The 20,992-nt window shown below is 39.6% G+C and overlaps 1 protein-coding gene across 1 annotated transcript in view; it reads right to left on the reverse strand.

The window, feature by feature from the left end:
- LOC126162695 (zinc finger protein 160-like) overlaps positions 1-20,613 on the reverse strand; it is a 76,365-nt gene extending 55,752 nt beyond the window's left edge. Inside the window, exons 1-2 of the mRNA XM_049919349.1 lie at positions 20,337-20,613; positions 4,293-4,567 (exon numbers count right to left, since the gene is read on the reverse strand). Of these exons, the coding sequence (XP_049775306.1) occupies positions 4,293-4,468 (176 nt within the window). The 5' untranslated portion in view covers positions 4,469-4,567; positions 20,337-20,613. The remainder of the gene's footprint in view (positions 1-4,292; positions 4,568-20,336) is intronic.
- Between the last annotated feature and the right edge of the window lie 379 nt (positions 20,614-20,992).

Raw genomic sequence — 20,992 nt, forward strand, 5'->3', positions numbered from 1 at the left:
GTCACGATTAATGTACACTCTGTGATATATATCTACCCTTTGCCCCACCCTGACAAGTTTCTCACAAAATTTTAAGGTGGGCACTACTTTCCCAAGACTGATTTGTCAGAAGTATATCTGCAGTTCCCATTGGGTGAGGCCACTAGGTGCCTTCTAGTTGTCAATACACCTTTTCGCCAATACCAATATCAACACATGCCTGCAATTTTTTAACTTTTTTAAAACAGCTGACAGCCTCTCTACCTGGCTGCATCAATTACGTCAACAATATGTTCTTTCAGGTTCTTCCTCTAAAGAGCATCTTAGCAATCTCTGATAGTTGTTCCCTGTTTTGCTGTCTGCAGGTCTCAAGTGTAATCCTGCCATATCTTTTATTTTTTCAGCTGTCAGCAGAGTACCTAAGTGTTGAGGTTTCTCAACCTGTTGCATCAAAATGTAGACGCAATTGCAGCTTTGTCGCAGCTGACCTCTGTTAAGGAACTTCAAGTGTTTCTAAATAAATTGTACGTGTTTCTAAGTAAAGTTGTGTACTATCATAACTTTTTACCAGGCGCATCCACTGTTGTTCAGCCACTGCACGCGCTTTTGCGTAAAAATCTGCCTTTTTTCTGGTCCCTGGCTTGTGACCAAGCATTTGCTTTGCTCAAATCTAAGCTTCAATCTGCCCCGTGTCTGGCCATTTTTCAGTCGAGTCAGCATCTCATGTTGGCTACAGGTGCCTCTCAGCACAGTCTTTGTGTGTTATTGACACACGAATACACGAAAAGGTCTGAAAGACCCACTGCTTATGCTAGCAAGACTTTACCGTATTTACTCGAATCTAAGCTGCACTTTTCCGGTTTTTGTAATCCAAAAAACCGCCTGCGGCTTAGAATCGAGTGCAAAGTAAGCGGAAGTTCTAAAAATGTTGGTAGGTGCCGCCACAACTAACTTCTGCCGTAGATTATATGTACCACTACACAGACAAGCTTTGCAGGCACAAAGATAAATAATGGTGCCAAAACATCTGCGTCAGTAAATAAATTAAAAGAAAAGGTAGAAGAATCTTATTTATTACGCCATGTATTCTTTCGCGTTTGCTGCTATCTCATTTACATCCTGTCTGCTTAATAAACTAAAAAACTAGAGAGAGACAACAGCACACGCAGAAGAATATACATATCAGGTCATGTTTATATTCGTATTATTCTTATGCTGAATAGTGATACAGTCAGAAATGAAGCACAACAACTGACCAGATTTTTAAATCTAAGATGACTCTAATTTCTGTGCAGAATGTAATGTACTAAAGAGGCACCTGCAAAGATTTTCAAACAGAGAAAAATTTTCGCTAAACTCGCGTTCAGAACATAATCTATTTGGTTCTTGTTGATCATTATCAAAAAAAGTAGCAGTGTAAGTAACAACAAATAGCAGTCTCTTGCCATTGTTTCGCTTATGACACAATTCCTCTCTTTTTTTATTGTAAGTGGCAGTAGCGTGCACAAAAGCAAGTCATGCCGCGAGCGGCGACAGGTTGTAAACACTCATTATCAGATTGCGACAAACAATGCATGACACAGTACAATAATGCATTTTCAGCTTAGAGTGACGTAAACACCTATAACAAAGACTAAGGCACTTATAACATCAAAGCAAAGTAAGTAATCGATTCAAACCAGACAAAGCATCTGAAAAGGAGGGGTGCATGTATAAACACAGATGGAGCACCTGACACATATCAATGGCTACTTGGTAAAGCTTAACTGTTAAGATTATACTCAAACCAAACTACTGTAGCTGTATCTTCATCCATTCAACGTCAATTGTGTCTCATGTTACAATGGACCAACTTTTGTTTTGATTTTGAGGTGCGGTCTAAAACTTTTCTCCCCCCCTGAATTTCGAGTCTCAAATTTCAGGTGCGGGAAGTTCTTTTTCCCTTGATTTCGAGTATCATTTTTCAGGTGCAGCTTAGATTTGAGTGCGGCTTAGATTCGAGTAAATACGGTAACTTCCACTTAGCAGCAGTATTCTCAGATCGAACAGGAGGCTTTAGCGACTGGTTCACCCTCAAGAAATTTCACATCTTCTTGTATGGTTTTAAGTTCCATTTAATCACAGATTACAAGCTGTTAGTTGCTCTTTTTAACCCTTCGGCTTCCATGTCAAACACGGTAGCACATTTTTTCCAGTGATGAACTCTCTTCCTCTCCCTTTATCATTATCAGATCCATTACCAGCCGACGATGCAACATGCCAATGCTGATGCCTTATCTCGCCTTCCAATCAGGCCAGACCCAGTGTTAAACCCCAATGAGTCGCATTGTTTCTATTTAGATACTGAGAACCAGACTGTGGTCAATGGTTTACCATCACTAGCACCACAATAGCATCGGCACTCACCATGGATCCTGTACTTAGTTGGGTTCTCTATGTTGTGCAGCCTGGTTCTCCAGTAAAATCCCCGGACAGTGCCTCGGATCCCTTGCATAATTACTTCTCCCTCCAGCTCCACCTTTTTGTGTTTGACGGGATTCTTTTCTTAGCAATAGAGGACTCTGCTGCCTAAGTAGTGAATCCCACTTCCTTACACCATAATGTACTGTGGCTTCTGTGTGTCTGACTTCTCGCACCAAAGCTTTGGTCCGCCAGAATGTGTATTGATCAGGCATAGGTGGGGACATTATGCAGCTTATCATTGCTTGCACTCACTGTATTCAGCAACACGAGGCTCTGTGGATGTCTTTTTCCCCTGGCCAACAAAGCAATGCCTATGGGAACATCTACATGTCCATTTTGCTGGGCCCTTCTTGAATCAGTATTGGCTCATTGTAACAGATACCTATTCCAAATTTCCCTACTTGTCTGCCTGCGTCCACGGTGGTCACTATTTCAGTCCTGTCTAAGATTCTTGCAATTGAGGGACTTCTGTATACCGTAGTTACTGGTAACCATCACCAGTTTGTTTGTTGACAATTTGCATCTTTCTGTCAGGCTACTGGTGTTCACCATCTCACAGCTCCCCCGTTTCATCCTAAATCAAACGGTGAGGCCGAACGCGTAGTTTGGATGTTTAAAGCTCCCCCTGAAGCTGCTTTCAACCATTTTTTGAGTTCTTACCGTTTTACTCCATTGGGGCACAAAAGTGTTTTTATGTATGTGGTTTTCCTAAACCTGGATGGGAGAGGTGATGTACCTTCACTCATGAGGTGCATGATTTCAGAGATCATGCAACCATACAGTTCACAGGCCCACTTACAGAAGTTAGCTGGGTTGACTCCACTCCCGTGAGCTGCCAAAGAAACAGTATTACTTAAGTGATTGCAAACAAGAGCTCAGCCTATTCTGTAACATGTATTACTGTTGTCCAGTCAATGTGTTCAGTGCTACGCACAACTTGTTCTTCATGGTATCTCATGTGTTTCTCTATAAAGTACTATATTCCATAAATTGTGTTTGTTCTTGCTATAGCATATACTTTTGATGATAGGTATGGTTACTGTCAATATCCATTTCACTAATGTGAAACAAGTTAACAGTAATCAGAAATGGTTTGAGAATGGAAACATAGTCCAAGTAGGCTGTATTCTTTTTATTATCTGTGCAATTGTCCAATTTCAACTGTGGGTCATTTTCAAGCACGTATCTTAAGCTTGCAGATTCATTTCATATTGCAGTAGATCAACAGTACACATGGACAGGTATACATTGTACTTCTATGTGTACACGCAGAAATGAAGCTGGAAGTTAAAAGATATTTGCTTGAAAATGACCCACTGTTGAAATAAAACAATTGCACTGATAATAAAAGGAGTTCAGCCTACTCAGATTTCATTCTCAATACAAACTGAGGCTGTGGGCCCTCAAACACACACAAATAATACAAAAATAATAAAAAATAAAAATAAAATAAAATTAGAAAGGTAGTGTTGAGCTTTTCCAAACAGCACTTATAAGACAGTTGTTGAAGAAGTCTTATCAAAGCCTTTCAAGAGCACCAATCGAAAAATACAAAGAGATAATGAAGAATTTCTGTGGAATAACACAACTTACAAGACTTATTGAATAATGAAAGACATGGAATGGAAGCAGTGCGTGCCTTTACTGGCTGGCAACAAAAAAGATAAATACACGCATGATGTTAGCACTAGACAAGAGGAAAGCGAGAAATGAATGTCTTAAAAAGGAAAGCGAGAAATGAATGTCTTGCATTGAATGCCTACCACAAGACAAAAATAAAATTACTTGATTATCTGCAGTATGTCATAATATCACTAAGCTTCACAAACAATGTGCTTTATACCACTCACCGACCACGATCACCAAAGACCCTTCCACACTGGGGACAGAGGTACGACTTTCTCTGTGCTGGAATACCATTAGGATGGCAGCGTCTTCGGTGGATGCGGAGTACCCGTTGCTCACAGAACTGTCTACCACAAAGTGAACATGACAATGGTTTATCTGGAATATGGTGAGCTGCCATCTGCTCCTCTGATGAAAATTCTGTGCGGCAGACACGGCACTGTAATGACTGTGGTGGTGGAGGTCCATACAGATTTGTGCCAGGAAGTGCAAGTGGAGCCTGAAACAATAGGAAAAGAAAACAAATAAACGTGACCTACTTCTGACAAAAAATGATATAAGTATATCATTATTTGCTTGCCATCACATCACCAACAGCAGCAGCAGCAGATGCAAAGTATAATCTACATACACAATTGGCTATCTAAAGTTTCATAACGCCATTATAGCCATCATTACACCATTGATAAAACAAAAGACCATTCTTAAATAAATGAAACATGTTGCCTGATTGTTTTTGTACACATCCTATACTGTGGACATTGATCAGCTGCCAAACAGATGAAATCCAATACACGATATCTCTCCCAAAAAGGAGATCCTACAAAAAAAAAAAAAAAAAAAAAAAAAAAAAAAAAAAAAAAAAAAAAAGAGAGAGAGAGAGAGAGAGAGTCTGATAAAATTATTTGATTGAAATGGTGTCCATACACACTTAATAGTTTCCAAAATAGTCTCCTTAGAAATTTCCTGACAGGCAGAAACAGTACCAGGCCAAAACTCAGACCTGGGCCCTTGCCCTAACACCACACTATTCAAGCACAGCTCAAGATCAGTCCTCACATCCTACTTCCAACAGTACCTCATCTCCTTCCAAACTTAACAGAAGTTCTGCCTACATTGTGGAACTCGCTCTCCTAGAAGAAAGGATACTGCAGAGGCATGGCTTAGCCACACACTGGGGTATTGTTTCTATAATGAATTTTCACTTTGCAAAGAAGTGAAACTTCCTGTCAGATACCAGACTGCGACTTGAACAAGGAACCTTCACCTTTTGCAGGCAAGAGCTCTATCTACTTAGCTTTCGAAGCAAAACTCATGATCTCCAATACACAAATGTCCCAGGTTCAATCCCGGCCCAGCACACAGTTTTTATTTGTCAGGAAGTTTCAAATCAGTGCACACTCCACTGCAGATCAAAAATTTATTCCAGTCCCCAAAGTGTCTGCATCACATCCAATATCCCCCTCTCCAGTTCAGAAAGACTTTAACCACGAAACTGTCGAAGTATCTGTCATAGCTGCTTGCATGTTTGTTTGTACCAACAGCCTTGGTGCAGTGGTAACACTGGTTCCTGTCAGATCAACGAAGTTAATCGCTGTCAGGACTTGGATGGGTGACCATCCAGGCCTGCAGCAAGCTGTTGGCAAGTGGGGTGCCCTCAGCCCTTATATGGCCAATTGAGGAGCTTCTTGATTGAGAAGTAGCAGCTTTGGTCATGAAAGCTGATAATGGCAAAGAGAGCAGAATGCTGACCCCATGCCCTTCCATATCTGCATCCAGTGAGGCCTATCGGCTGAGGATGACACAGCACCATTGTACTTTCCAATGCTTGTTCGGATAGAGTTCTTTTTGTCAATTTAGCTGGTATGTCTGTAATGATCCCAAAATAGTTTGCTTATAAGTCAAGTTTAAAAAGATTAAACAAAACGAAGTCACATAAGGCTGTGTCTGGGCTATACGGTGAACAGAAAAGCACTGGAATTTTCTTTTTAGCCAAAAACTCCCTAACCTTCAATGCGGTATGGATCAATGCATCATCTTGGTGAAGCATTTACACATGCTGCAATTTAAAACAGGCACCTGTGACACTTTTTCTCGAGTTACCTGAGTACATGAAAAGAAAATGCTGTATTTCTTTTTTGTCCATTTAATGTGAACTCCATATGAATGACTCTACAATAAAAAAAAGGCAACAAGAATGCCTTTTACTTCTGAGTAGCCTATTCATGCTTCTTTTCTTTTTGTCATTGCTAAGCCAGATTTGCCTCTGGAACAATGCCTTTTACTTCTGAGTAGCCTATTCATGCTTCTTTTCTTTTTGTCATTGCTAAGCCAGATCTGCCTCTGGAACCCTGCTTTTTGACTTTCTGATTATACGCAGATATCCAAGTTTAATAATTTTTGCCAATCACAGAAGCAATAACTTTCATTTAAAAATAAATCAGTCACTTGACACCAACCAAAACCCTGGAAACAAATTGTGCACAACTTTTTTCACACACGTTTAATATCAGAAACAGTGCAATGCACATCTGTTTTGGGAAGTGCAATGATATTTGCAATTATTATGTTACTGAGATCCAGTTGTTTCCTATGTCTGAAATAATGTTTATACATTCAGACTGTGAACCTCATAGCTCTCCACTTATAATCTCTTGCTTCTTGAGTACTATTCAGACAAATAATGTAGTTATTCTTAATATGGATCCTTCATCATTACTCCTATTCTTGTTCTGGAATCTGGAAGATTTAATAAGTTCTCATTATCTACTACATAATAGAAAAAAGAAAGACAACAGACACTCAGTACGAATACTCACCCTATTCCCCAGCCCAAGGATCCCTGCCTGATAGGTACTTCACTTATGGGATGGAGGAAAAAGATGTTTGCCAATCCTACAGAACAGACGCCACTGGCTTCACGTCCACAGGCCCCAAAAATTTGTTCTAACACCATAATACTTTGAAATAGCAAGTTCCGTCTCTTAATTGACCAGAGTACCTAAGAAACTTGGAACTGTGCATAGGTAAATGTTTATCCCGCTCATATTAACTTGAGCTAACCTCCCCTAAAAAATGTGTACAAACCCAATCATGAGATTTATTTAACAGGTTGCAAATACAAAACTCATAGCAAACACTGTTATTACCACCCATTTGAAAGGTATGCAAAACCTATACAAAATGTGCCAAGGTATACTTGCATAATATGCTTACTTGTTAGGTCATTGGATATACCCAACAATATCTTAATGTTGATCAGATTTCTTATCAGACATTTCATATTTCACTTTAACAACTTTTTGTTGCCTTCCATCGTACACTTCTTTACTCCTTACTACCTACAATGTCAACAGCATACAAAGCAAATCAGTATATTATTAAAACAGTATATAAATAAGACCAGTACAAAAAGGTAGGTCCCTCTGTTACGCAACTTTGGAGTAAGCCTCAAAACCAACAGTATTCTAAGAAACCTAAGGTATCGCAAGATGTCAACACAGTGTTAGGAAAGTCTGAGAAATTACAACAGTAGTCTACCTCTGTAGAAATCATCAACTACACCTCCTTCCTCAGAAGGTTATCCCCTAATAACTATCCAGTTTTCACAACAATAGGCCCTAAATATATCTCCAGTCTCCTTCCTTTAGGTGTAAATCCTGTTTTCTTTGGTATACCTACCCTATTCATAACACCATTTATACATAAGGGTACAGTATCCTGTTTAATATTAAACACATACATCTCTAAGACAACTTATTCCTATTCTATTTAGAAATGGTATCTCTTAAATATACTCTTCTGCTTCCACACAACATGGCTAATGTTTAATTTGCTTACTGTAAACATATTATGCTGCTGTGGTTCTTAATTATTCTGTGTAAATCTTACCTGGATGTTAGCTTGTCATTTGACTACTATATCAGGTCCTTTTCTTCCTCTGAAATTCTTAAGTCTGTTTTCGAATCCCCATTTTTACAAAGGAAAACTCAGGTGACTTGCCCAATTTAATTCTTGTACCATTGAAAAGATGGATGAAACAAGTATAAGTATCAGTGTTGTTGAGGAACAGCTGAAATTGTTAAAATGGAACAATGGAATGCCTGTCAGACACTATACCGAATTTGCAGTTGAGTGCCCAGTAGTTGGAGGAAAGCACAGGTAACACCCATCAACATGAAGGGTCGTAGAAGTGGGCAACAAAACTATCATCCAATATCTTTGACACCGATTTGTTGTAGAATCTTAGAACATAATTTGAGCTCAAACATAATGAAGTATCTTGAATAGAATGGCCTCCTTCACACCAATCAGCATGGATTCCAAAAACATTCATGTGAAATCCAACTCAAACTTTTCTAAGATACCATACTGAAAGCTTTGGATCAAGGCAGTCCGGTAGAGGCAGTATTTCTTGATTTCTGAAAAGTATTTGACTCAGTGACACGCCTACGCTTATTGTCAAATGTTCAATCATCATCAGATGTAGAAGTAACTTCAGGTGTGCCACAGGGAAGTGTGTTGGGAACCTTGATGTTCATGTTGTACATTAATGACTTCATGCACAACATTAATAATAATCTCAGACTTTTGGCATGCAGTGCTCTATAATGAATTACTATCTGAGAGATGCTGTATAAATACACAGTCAGATCTTGATAAGATTATAAACTGATGCAAAGATTGGCAACTTGTTTTAAATGTTCAAAAACATGAAACTGTGCATTTCACAAAATGGAAAAAATCATAGTATACTATAACTGAAATTTCAATGAGTCACAGTTGGAACTGGTCAACTCGTACAAATACCCGAGTGTAACACTTTGCAAGGATATGAAATGGAATGATCACATAGGCTCAATTGTGGATAAAGCGGGTGGTAGACTTTGGCTTATTGGTAGAATACTAGGGAAGTGCAATCAATCTACAAAGGAGATTGCTTACAAATCACTCACTCATGTGACCAGTTCTAGAATATTTCTTAAGTGTGTGGGACCCATACCAAACAGGACTAATAGGGGATACTTAACATACACAGAGAAGGGCAGCACAAATGTTCACAGGTTTGGCTGACCTGTGGGAGTGTGTTCAAGAGATGCTGAAGAAACTGAATTGCCAAACTCTTGAAGACAGACGTAAACTGTCTTGAAAAATTCTACTAACAAAATTTCAAGAAATGGCTTTAAATGATGACTCTAGGAAAATACTACAACCCCCTACATATTGCTCACATAGGGATCATGAGGACAAGATTAGAATAATTATAGCATGCACAGAGGCATTCAAACTATCATTCTTCTGTGCTTCATGTGTGAATGGAACAGAAAGAAACCCTAATAACTGGTACAATGGGATAAAGCCTCTGGCAAGCATTTCATTGTGGTTTGCAGAGTATGGATGTAAATGTATCATTTTATAGTAACATAGGTGTTATGAGAAACTGCATAAAAAATTACCTGAAATATTACTTAATAAACTAACTGAAACACCCCACCCTCCTTCTCACACTATGAGTAGTATGACCTGCAATAGAGTGAGTGAGTTTAGAGCTGCCATCAAATAAAATGAGGCAACAGACACATGAAAAAATGTAACTATCTCAACAAAAACGGAAAAAAAACTTTGTGAAACAAAGATGAAGTTATACAACTAAAATGAAAAGATTAGAGACAAAAAATGTCACCTGTATAAAAATAGTTTGTATTTGTTGAGTACAACAAATAATAAAAATTTAATATCCCCACCAGCCAACATTATCGAGCAGGGGTCAGAGGAACAGCAGTTACCCTCTGTCAGGTACCAGCAGGGCTGCCGTTGCTGGGTCACATGAGTGAGCCCTATTGCAACTTACCACACCATATGAACTTTTTCAATTCTCACCAAGTTGCTATTAGAAAACTGATTCTGCTTTGGATTGTGACTTACTGGCTTTCGTAATCGGTGTTTGTTCAGTGCTCCACTCATGACAACCTTGGCTTTCTTTCGGGATTATGCTTTCGTATCTGCTGCACACACTTTAGTGGCAATGAGTTCTTACCCTCTCATGTTTATGATGATGTGTTTGCCTCCAATTCCTATGTTATGGACCCCAACTCTGACTGCAACAGCTGTCATTGCAGCAGCAGAAGAAACAGTTTGCTGCTCAAGAGCAGCTGCACAGAGCAGCATGCCACTCCTCTCCAGCTCATGTTTCAGTGGAAACAACCACATCAGTCAGTGGCCATGGCTTTGCCCCCACTACAACCATTCATTGCAGACAACAAGTCTGCAGAGATTTGAGATGTCTAACTCTGTTGTTTTCAATTCCACTGTTGATACAAGGTAGAGGAGAAACTGAAAGCATTCTTAGACCCCTGTGATTTGTCTTTCAATGATCTGAGTGCTCTGTTAACCAAATACTAGTCAGCAGATGCACCTGGCTATGGATACTTTCCAGTTTCACGAGTGTTGTAAGCAATGTGGACAGTCGTATGAAGCATGGGCTGCTGATTTGCAGGTGCAATTTTCAGAGCCGGAACTATAATGTTTCATATGCAGAACTGTCGATTCAAGAATGACTACGTGTCTTCCCCCTGACAGGGAGGTTACTGCAAATGCCTGGTCTTGGCGATACGCTTCACATTGTTAAATCTTTTGAGGATGCTTCAGTGGCTCGGCAGGCTTTTACATAAGACTTTAATGTTTCCTAAGATGTTAATTGCCATCACACTCAGTGGTCAACTGACAATTCCAATTCATCATCCTATACTTCTGCCTACAAACCTCACCCGACTTCATAGGCATTCAGATTGCCAGCATCTAATGTGAGACTTTAAGTGCATCAATTATTCTACTCCCTCCTCAGCATCAATGGACTTTTTTGGTAGAGTTAATAGGATGAGTCAGCAATGTCCATCCCTCCTAAAGTGTTGAGACATATGTCACCAGAGTTGAAAAAGCTTCAATATTTCTGACTGCAATAGTTAGCATAAGAAAAGCCACTGCTTGTATCATTCAGCAGATTGTGGGTCTTTGGCAAGTGCGGTCACCTAGATGATGTGTGTCAACAAGTAGCGCACCAGCTGTGGGGTGAGCCACAGTGTGAAAACAACAAGGCAGTCCATGTTGTCACAGTAGAGGAGCAGGTAGGTCCCCTACCACTGTGAAAGCTCACAGTGTAGTTGAGGCTTTGTGGCCAGCCTGCGGAATTCAAGCTGCAGATCGGCATTGCATTGTCTTTAATCAACGATGATACATATAACTGTCTCAGTTCACCTCTGCTGCAATGAGACCTGTGCTGGGTCCTGTCTTACTGTCACTGTGGTGTTTCTCTCCTCGGAGAAATGTTGCTGGCAGCTAAGTACAAAAATAGTTGAAAGCGTCTTAACCTTCCAGGTTTTATGCTCTCCTACTGCCACTAACAGCTATAGATTGGAGCTTTCACCAGCTTTGGGTTCAAAATAAAGGACCAAGTTAATTTACTGTCAGAAACAGTACTGTTTTCTGATCTGGATGTCCTATGCTCTTCCTATTAGCAGATGTTTAAACGTTTCCCTTAAGCCTTCTGCAGTGCCTAAGTTTTACCCCAACCAACTGCTTTCATTTGCAGTACATGACGTGAAACTCGCACGGCGTAAGGACCATGGTATTACTTCTCCACTTTCCGTTCATCAATGTTTGATGTTCTCAATGGTCACTAAAAATCCAAAAGTTTGTTATGCGTTTATGGTAATTTTAACTCCACTATCAACTCCCAGCAGTCTAACATCTTCACCCCTTGCCTTGTTCGGTGAAGCTATGGGCAAGACTGACTGAGGGCCACGAAGTTGCTTGTCTCAAATAAACTATTTGGCTTTTATCCATACAATCACTCACCATTTGTGACTGCGAATACACCCACCATTTTTCAAAAGCATCTGGAACAGTTGATTGATGATATCCTACACTGTGTGAATTATTTGGACAACATTATTGTTATGGAGCTAACTTATGCGGAACATACCAGAATCTTGAATCCCTATTTAGATGAGTCCAGGAAAATGGCTTGCACTGCTGGTTGAAAAGTGTAATTTCTTTGCCTCTAACACCACCTATGTCGGGTACATTCTTACTCTCACAGGCATTGCACCTAGGCACGACTACATCGACACAATCATAAAGATGCTGGCACCAACCCTTCAGCTTTAGGTAGTACATCTATACCTATTACAGATAAGTCACAACGAATGTCAGTATCTGAAACTAGTTCATCATTAAAAATAAATATATATAAGGCAAAGACAGGCCTGTGATGGAAATGACAATAGTCTATGACTTCTCATTGTCTTGATTCTATAACTGCTTACTGCTTACACATTAGTGTTTAAGTTATGTAATGTTACATATATGAAGGCGTGCTAATCAGCCACCCAGAGTTCGTATGAGGTAAGGTGAATTTGTTGTAAGGCTGAACACTAGCAGGCCCAGTGCTCAGGGTGCACTGCTGCCTACCCGGCTAGGTAACTGTTAAGGGCCAGCCAGGTACAAAGGTGAGCAATGTCACTGGAAATGGGAAAAATCCCAGAAAGAAAGCTGGACAATGGTCATACACTTAACAAAATATGGAATGCAACAGCAACGGTGGACTCTGAGACAAGCTGAAAGATGGCTACTTACAGCTCTTTGAAATTCGACATTAATTCACAGAGAAATATGAAAGCAAATCTGAATACATCTGCGACCTCAGAAAAATGAGGCACATCCCGTGACATAATGATACTTCCAGTATCTTTAAAACAACAAAAGTTAGTAACTTACAGTGACTAAAAATTATGATAATGAACCTCTGAATTACCAACTTCAAATGATTCACACAATTTCAACAAATGAAATCTCATATGATAGTATTGCCCTGTAACTTTCATCCCTGAATGCAACATATCTGTAGCTATTTTATTTCTTGATTTATTACATTTTTTTTTCTTTTTATTATGCAAATGCCTGCCAGAGCATCATATTCTCTACAATAATGATGCAGCATGAACAATCCATATCTTACAATAATAGTGTATTTTATTTCTGGAGAAAATAATATATTATGCAAAGATCAATCCCCAAGCGGCACAGATCGCACAGCCCCTAATCAGCTGTGCAAGTTCCTTGTCACCAGATTTTCCAGTTCCTTCAGCACGGTTTCAATGTGGCTCTCTATTTCATGCCATACATGTTGGGCCTACCATTGATGTTGGCACTGGATGCATACCAGTACAACATTGCAGCAGTTTTCTGTCACAAACTGTAAGATGATTCTGAGCATCTCATTGCCTTTGCCTCCAAAATGTTAAATGTTGCACGGATCCTAGATACAAGAGGTGATTTCACGATTGATTATGGAGTCGAGAAATTACATGTGTATTTGTATGGCAACAAATTCCACCTGCTGACTGTTCGGGCATTTCCCTGTTTGGACATTGTTCCAAGCTCCCGCACAATACAGTGCAGTGTCTTCAGGCAAAGGGCAATGCTCTTGAGTAGGTATCACCATCAAAGCCATTTTCACCCCACCACTCAACATGTCAAGGAAGACACACTGTCCCACCGTCTTTTGACACCAGTGTAGAATTTGGTTGCCAGGAAACTGTGTTTTGTCCTTCATCAATACTTACCAACAAACCTGTTTGAATTTCCACTGATGGTGCATGAAGTATCCTCTGCATTGTACTATGACCAATTCCTTAGGAAGGTTACGTCGGCAGTCCAGGAAGGGCAGGCAGTGCATGTTTCTCACCGTGTCAACCCAGCTTTTTGCAGTTATTCCGCACTGCACTACTAGCTCAATGCCATGCAGTGTGTCTTCACAATTATTTCACACTGCACTACCAGCTCAATGCCATGCAGAGTGTCTTACTTAGTTATTTCATTTTATTTATTTATTTATTTACACATCAAGTTCCACAGGACCAAATCTCCAAGATCATGAAACACGTCAGTACATGAATTTACAACATAAAAGTAATAACAGATAAAAATAAAATGTTTATGAACCTGAAAAAAGTCAAGCCATAAGTTTAATTAAATGCAATAACAATACAACAAGAATCAGCCTAATTTTTCAAGGAACTCCTCGACCGAACAGAAGGAGTGACACACGAGGAAACTCTTCAGTTTCAATTTGAAAGCGTGTGGATTAAACAGGCCAACAATGGAGAAACTTTTTTGCTGATAATACCTTATTCTTATGTCTTTTAGGGTGGGAAATCCAAATATGATACTCAAAAAACTCTATCACCCACCGTTTCTTCACATTTTACAATTAAATTTATTAAATAGATCTATATTTTAAAGAATTTAACAGCTTTTTTATAGTTACAATAATTTAAAAAGGAGGTGTAATGAATGTAGATGATGGTGGTAGCACTACTGAAAAACATCTGCTGGCAAAAAAAGGTCGATTCTGCTTTTGTGTTAATAGATGGTGTTTTGCTTACTGACAACCTAACCTCACTTTCCCGTTTCCTGTACATGTGCTTAGTACAATGTCTAATCGTGGTTGTAAAAACTCTGCTGTCAGTTTTTGTTATATTTATGGTGAATTTGTGATTAAAAAACAGCAAAGAAACATTACAGACTTTGTGAAAAAGGTTTATCTATCATACTTTGGATCTAAACTTGGAGATCAAGATGTATCTTGGCTGCCACACAAGGTATGTTATGTGTGTGTTGAAGATATGAGAAAATGGCCCAAAAAGGCGAAAAAAGCTTTTAGATTTGCTGTTCCTATGATATGGAGGGAGCCAAGAAATCACTCTGATAATTGCTGCTTTTGCAGTGTTGATATTACTGGTCATAATTTGAAAAACAACAAGCTAATAAGCTACCCTAACCTTCTGTCTGCCATCCAACTAGTAGGGCATGGTGTAGATTTGCCGGTTCCTGAGCCACCAGATGATTTAAGTTCTATTCCAACAACAGAAGTATCTTCTGATGTACGATCTGATTTAGATGAACCAGATGAGGATGAATTCTATTGTAAAACAGAAAATCTAGAGCCCAAATTTACTCAGACCGAGCTTAACGATTTGGTTAGGGATCTGGGATGGGGGGGGGGGGGGGGGGGGGAGGTTAAATTGCTTGGCTCTAGATTAAAAGAAAATAACTTATTGGCAGTTGGAACCAGCATATACATTTATAAAAGAGAGAGCAGCAATTTACCAAGTTTTTTCAACAAGAAGGTGATTTAGTGTACTGCTCAGACATTCCCGGTCTAATGAATGAGTTTGGTACTGAATTCAAAAAGGAAGACTGGAGGCTGTTTATTGAGTCATCCAAAACTAGTTTGAATGCAGTTTTATTACACAACGGTAACATGTATGCATCTACACCTGTTGGACATTCTGTACATATGAAAGAAAGCTTTGAAAACCTAGAAATGGTGCTAAATAAAATAGGCTATTCTGCTCATGGTTGGATGATACGTGGCGATCTAAAAGTAACATTCATGCTCCTTGGTCAGCAAGGTGGCTTTACCAAATTTCCATGTTTCTTGTGTGAATGGGACAGTAGGGCTAGGGATCAACACTGGTGCAGAAAGAACTGCCCTGTGAGGGAGTCTTTAAACTCTGGTGAGAAGAACATTCTACACTCAAACCTTGTAGATCCAAAAAACATACTTCTGCCATGTCTACATATAAATTTAAGCCTAATGAAACAGTTTGTAAAGGCTTTAACTAAAGATGGACCATGTTTTATGTATCTCTGCCAAAAGTTTCCACACCTTCCAGAAGCAAAACTAAAAGAAGATGTCTTTGTCAACCTGACATTAGAAAACTGATGTTTGATATTAACTTTGAATCCACAATGATTTTAAATGAGAAAGAAGCATGGGTATCATTCAAGCAAGTCGTTACAAAGTTCTTAGGACCTGAAAAAGACCCAGAATATGTTTCCATTATAACTACAATGTTATAAAGGCTAAAACTTTAGTATGTTTCATGAGCCTGAAAGTTCACTTTTTGAACAGTCACCTTGATTACTTCCTGGACAAAATGGGAGATGTTAGTGAGGAGCAAGGAGAGCGTTTTCACAAGGACATTAAAGTGATGGAAAAACGCTACCAACGCTGCTGGAACACCAACATAATGGGGGACTACTGTTGGTCACTTCACCGAGAAGTTCAGCAAACGACTCATCATAGAAAAAGCTACACAAGAAGCTTCAAAGAAAAAAGAGAAAGAAAATGCAAACCAATTCCAGCTGGCAAGTGAAACCTCTATTAATACATATCATTGTTTCATGTAGCTTACTGTAAATACAAACCAAGCTTATGTTGGAACAAAGCGTTTCATTATCCCATAGAATTTTTATACTATATAATAAAAAGTGTATTACTCGAAAACTATGGGTGATACAAAAAAACTAAGGATAGATTCGAATTCAGTTCACAAAAATCTATAAAGATCAGCTATCAAAGTAAAAAAGTTTTTCTAAAAAGTTTTTCATTGGCCTGTGTTACTGCTAAGATTTTTGAATTCTAGTGGTAGCTTATTGAAAATGGATGCAGCAGTGTTCTGCACACCTTACTGCACAGGAGTTAAGGATGTCCGCTCCAAATGAAGGTTTAATTTATGTCAAGTATTAACCAAGTGAAAACTGTTTAATCTTGGGAATAAGCTAATATTCTTAACATGAAATGACAGTAAGGAATATATATATATATATATTTATTGAGAGGCCAGTGTCAAAATACCCAGATTGGTGAACAGGGGTCAACAAGAGGGTCATGAACTTACACCACTTACTGCCCGAACTGCCTATTTCTGGGCCAAAAATATCCTTTTAGAATGGGAAGAGTTACCCCAAAATATAATACCATATGACATAAGCAAATGAAAATAAGCAAAGCAGACTAATTTTCGTGTCGAACGATCACTCACTTCTGATACTGTTCGAATAGTAAAAATGGCAGTATTAAGTTTTTGAACAAGATCCTGAACGTGGGCTTTCCATGACAGCTTACTAATTATCTGAACACCTAGAAATTTGAACTGTTCAGTTTCACTCTTCATATGCCCATTCTGTGAAATTAAAATGTCCAGTTTTGTTGAATTTTGTGTCAGAAACTGTAAAAACTGGGTATTACTGTGATTCAGCTTTAGTTTATTTTCTACAAGCAATGAACTTATGTCATCAACTGCACTATTTGAAACCGAGCCAATGTTGCACACAACATCCTTTATTACCAAGCTAGTGTCATCAGCAAACAGAAATATTTTAGAGTTACCCGTAATACTAGAGGGCATGTCATTTATGTAAATAAGGAACAGGAGTGGCCCCAACACTGATCCCTGGGGCACACCCCACTTGACCATACTCCACTCAGACCCCACATCACATCCATTCTCAACACTATGAATAATGACTTTTTGCTATCTGTTCCTAAAGTAAGAGGTGAACCAGTTGCAAGCTACTCCCCGTATTCCGTAATGGTCCAACTTCTGGCGCAATATTTTATGATCAAGACAATCAAATGCCTTAGTTAAATCAACAAATATGCCTAGCATTCGAAACCTTTTGTTTAACCCATCCAGTACCTCACAGAGAAAAGAGACTATAGCATTTTCAGTTGTTAAACGACTTCTAAGGCCGAACTGTACATTTGATAGCAAATCGGGTGATATAAAATGATCGATTATCCTTACATCCACAACCTTTTCAATAACTTTAGCAAACACTGATGGCATAGAAATAGGTCTAAAATTGTCGACATTATCCTTTTCTCCCTTTTTACAAAGCGGCTTTACTACTGAGTACTTTAATCGTTCAGGAAACTGGCCATTCCTAAAGGAAAAATTACAAATATGGCTGAATACAGGGTTAACATGTGCAGCACAGTAATTTAATATTCTGCTAGGCACTCCATCATATCCATGAGAGTCCTTAGTCTTCAGTGATTTAGTTATTGACTCAATCTCCCTCTGTCTGTATCACAGAGGAGTATTTCAGACATCAATCTCGGAAAGGCATTTGCCAAGAAAGTTATACGATTTCCTGTAGAAACTAAATTTTTATTTAATTCACCAGCAATGCTCGGAAATTGATTGTTAAATACTGTACATATATGTGATTTATCAGTAACAGAAATATTTTTACTGCGAACTGACTTTATATCGTCGACCTTGAGCTGCTGACCAGACACCTCCATCACAACTAACCATATGGTTTTAATTTTATTCTGTGAATTAGCTATTCTATTTTCATAACACATACTACACCTCCTGTGTAGTATGCCAATCCTAGATATACGCCACCTAGGCACAGGGTACCTGTGTCTTGTCACAGATATTCAGCCGATGTCTGGGCGGTACGTTCAGCCAGTGTCTGGGGTGGATTGAAGAAGCTGTCAAAGGCCACGTCGCATCAGGGCACATTCGTCTACCTGTCATAGCCACCAACTGCACCTGTGACCGCAGTCGCAGTCTGTATCCCTGCCCTTGCTTCCACCTATGACCACTGGACTAGACACCCGAGTCACCACCAACTGGGTCTCTCAACTACTACCAGCACTTCTGGCACCACGGCTCAACATCTTTTACCTGTGCTCCCACTCACCCATGGGAAGGGAAGGAGATCTTGGGTTGGAAACCTATGGGTGCAGAATCATTCCTCTGTCCCAACCATCTCTTACCCCAATGGCACTACAGCAATTTCATACCACAGGGACACCGCCATCCCAGCAGACCTCACCCGGGTCTTCTGCCACAGTCAGACCTAAATCAATGGGCCTAGATCTGTTAGCGGAGATGCTGCCTCTCCACCCAACCATCCCTTCCAGTACCAATCACTGGCCAGTATATTTTTGGCACTACTTAGCAATATTAGGGAGGAGGAATTTAATATTCCACCAGTGGCCATTTTTGATAGAAGCACTGCAATATCACAGGGCACCTGTGTCTGGGCACATACGTTCAGCCGACATCTAGGATGGGTCAAAGGGGGAGGACTGGGAAGTTAAAGGTCACAGAGATCATCAGCTGTTCAACATTGTGGCCAGGAATTTTTGCCTGACCTGCCACTGCAACCAGCTTAGAATGTGACCACAGTTGCAATCGCGCCTCCATCCATGTGGGATCCAACCCCAAGAAAGGGCATAAGGTTTGCCACCCTTGGGGTCTCTTGTCCTTTACCCAACTTCCATCTCCTTATCACCATGGGATGTCACCTCAGTGCAGCCCTTGCCCAGGCCTCCTGCAAGGGTTGAGTCGAAGCCATGGTCCTAGATCTGTTGGTGGAGACTGTTGCCTCTTCACCTTCTCACCCCCACTGGTGCTGGTTTCAGCTGGGACATTTTTAGCCATATGTACCAATTTCAGGGGGAGGGATTTAAGATCCCCACCAGTGGTCATTATTGATAAGGGGTCAAAGGCACTGCAGTTTACTTCCATCAGGTGCCACCAGGGGTGCCAGGGCTGGATCACAAGGACAAGCCCAATCTCAGCCTGCTGCTCAGCTTCCATAGCATTCCATATGAGCCTTTTGATTCTCACCTAGCTGCTTTCATGAAACAGAGACTCAGCTTGCTGGTTTATGTTACTGGTATTTATACAGTGCTCCGCTCGCAGCAAACTTGATTTTGTTTCCAGATAAAACTTTCATATCTTATGATTTCTTGCCCCATCAGCATGGAGGGTGTTTGAGAGGGAGTGAAAGCTACGACTAGACAAGGCTGATGAAGGAAATACGCTATGTCCTTTCCGAAAGGACCATCTCAAGCAATTTATGTAAATCACTAAAAACCTAAATCTGGATGGCTGGATGAGGGTACTCCCTAATGTGAGTCTAATGCAAGTAGTTACAGCTGGCTTTCAAAATGTGATAAGAACATCTACTTTTGTGTGTCACTGCCAATGATACTGAGTGAACTTATGACAAAAAAGCACGATTGTTTTCAAACAGCTAGAATTCTTTTGACTAGCTAATGCTTTAACTTTTATGCTCTATGGTTTGTTACAAGCATTGCACAAGTTGTTCCTTAGCAGATAAGCCAAAATAATTACAAAAATAGCATCTTATAGATTCACTAAAAAAGACACCAATTTACAGTATTATTCAAATGTGCAGCACTAAATCAAGGAAGTGCATTTGTTACCTTTTATTCTGTTTTGAGATTTTAGTGACAATATTTCTCTCCTGTCAAATTAATAATGAAAATAACAACACTATAGAATAATAATAACAATAATTGGAATTCAGCCAGAGATATTTATCGTAATTGGCAAGTGCATATCTGAATTAACAAATACGGACGAACTGACCTGCTTATCTAGAGCAGCATTACTCTGAGGCTGGACGTGGCATCGATAGTGTCGATAGAGCTGCACAGTACTAGTGAAGCCAGCACAACATTCCTCACAGCCAATAGGAAATCCATCAACGGGAAAGTGCACTGGCCCAAGGCCAGGATGGTAGCGTCGTTTGCCACAAGGTCCACAACTCAGCACTTGACCACGGTGCTGTACCTTGCGGTGTGCCACCAGGTTACCCCAAGAGACGTAAGTGCGAGGACATAATTGACATGTGAAAAATCTGCATTCCCTAAAATAATGATTATTTCATAAGGCACTAAACTAAATATTGTCATTTTTATAGTGTATGCTATTTACGTACTAGCACCATTCTACCTGTTTTTAAAAAATAATAAAAAAAAAACAAAAGAAATATTTCCCTGCAAACAGAACATGGCTGAAAAACACAGGATAAACAAAGTAGAAGCACATTATATCACCTAATATCAAAAGCAAAGACTGAGTATACTGTCTAAGGGAAACACAAAGACTTTCTTGTAAACAAAGTTCTTTTATTTTTTTATCTTTATTTTTTGAGCCTTGGTGTTACACTTGAGTCTGACCACAGTGACCAAAGACAGTGACCATGGGTGTGTGAGCTGTGCTATCCATTTCTTAATATCGTC

This window comes from Schistocerca cancellata, chromosome 2 (assembly GCF_023864275.1).
Source record: "Schistocerca cancellata isolate TAMUIC-IGC-003103 chromosome 2, iqSchCanc2.1, whole genome shotgun sequence".
In the NCBI taxonomy this organism is placed as follows: Eukaryota; Metazoa; Arthropoda; class Insecta; order Orthoptera; family Acrididae; genus Schistocerca; species Schistocerca cancellata.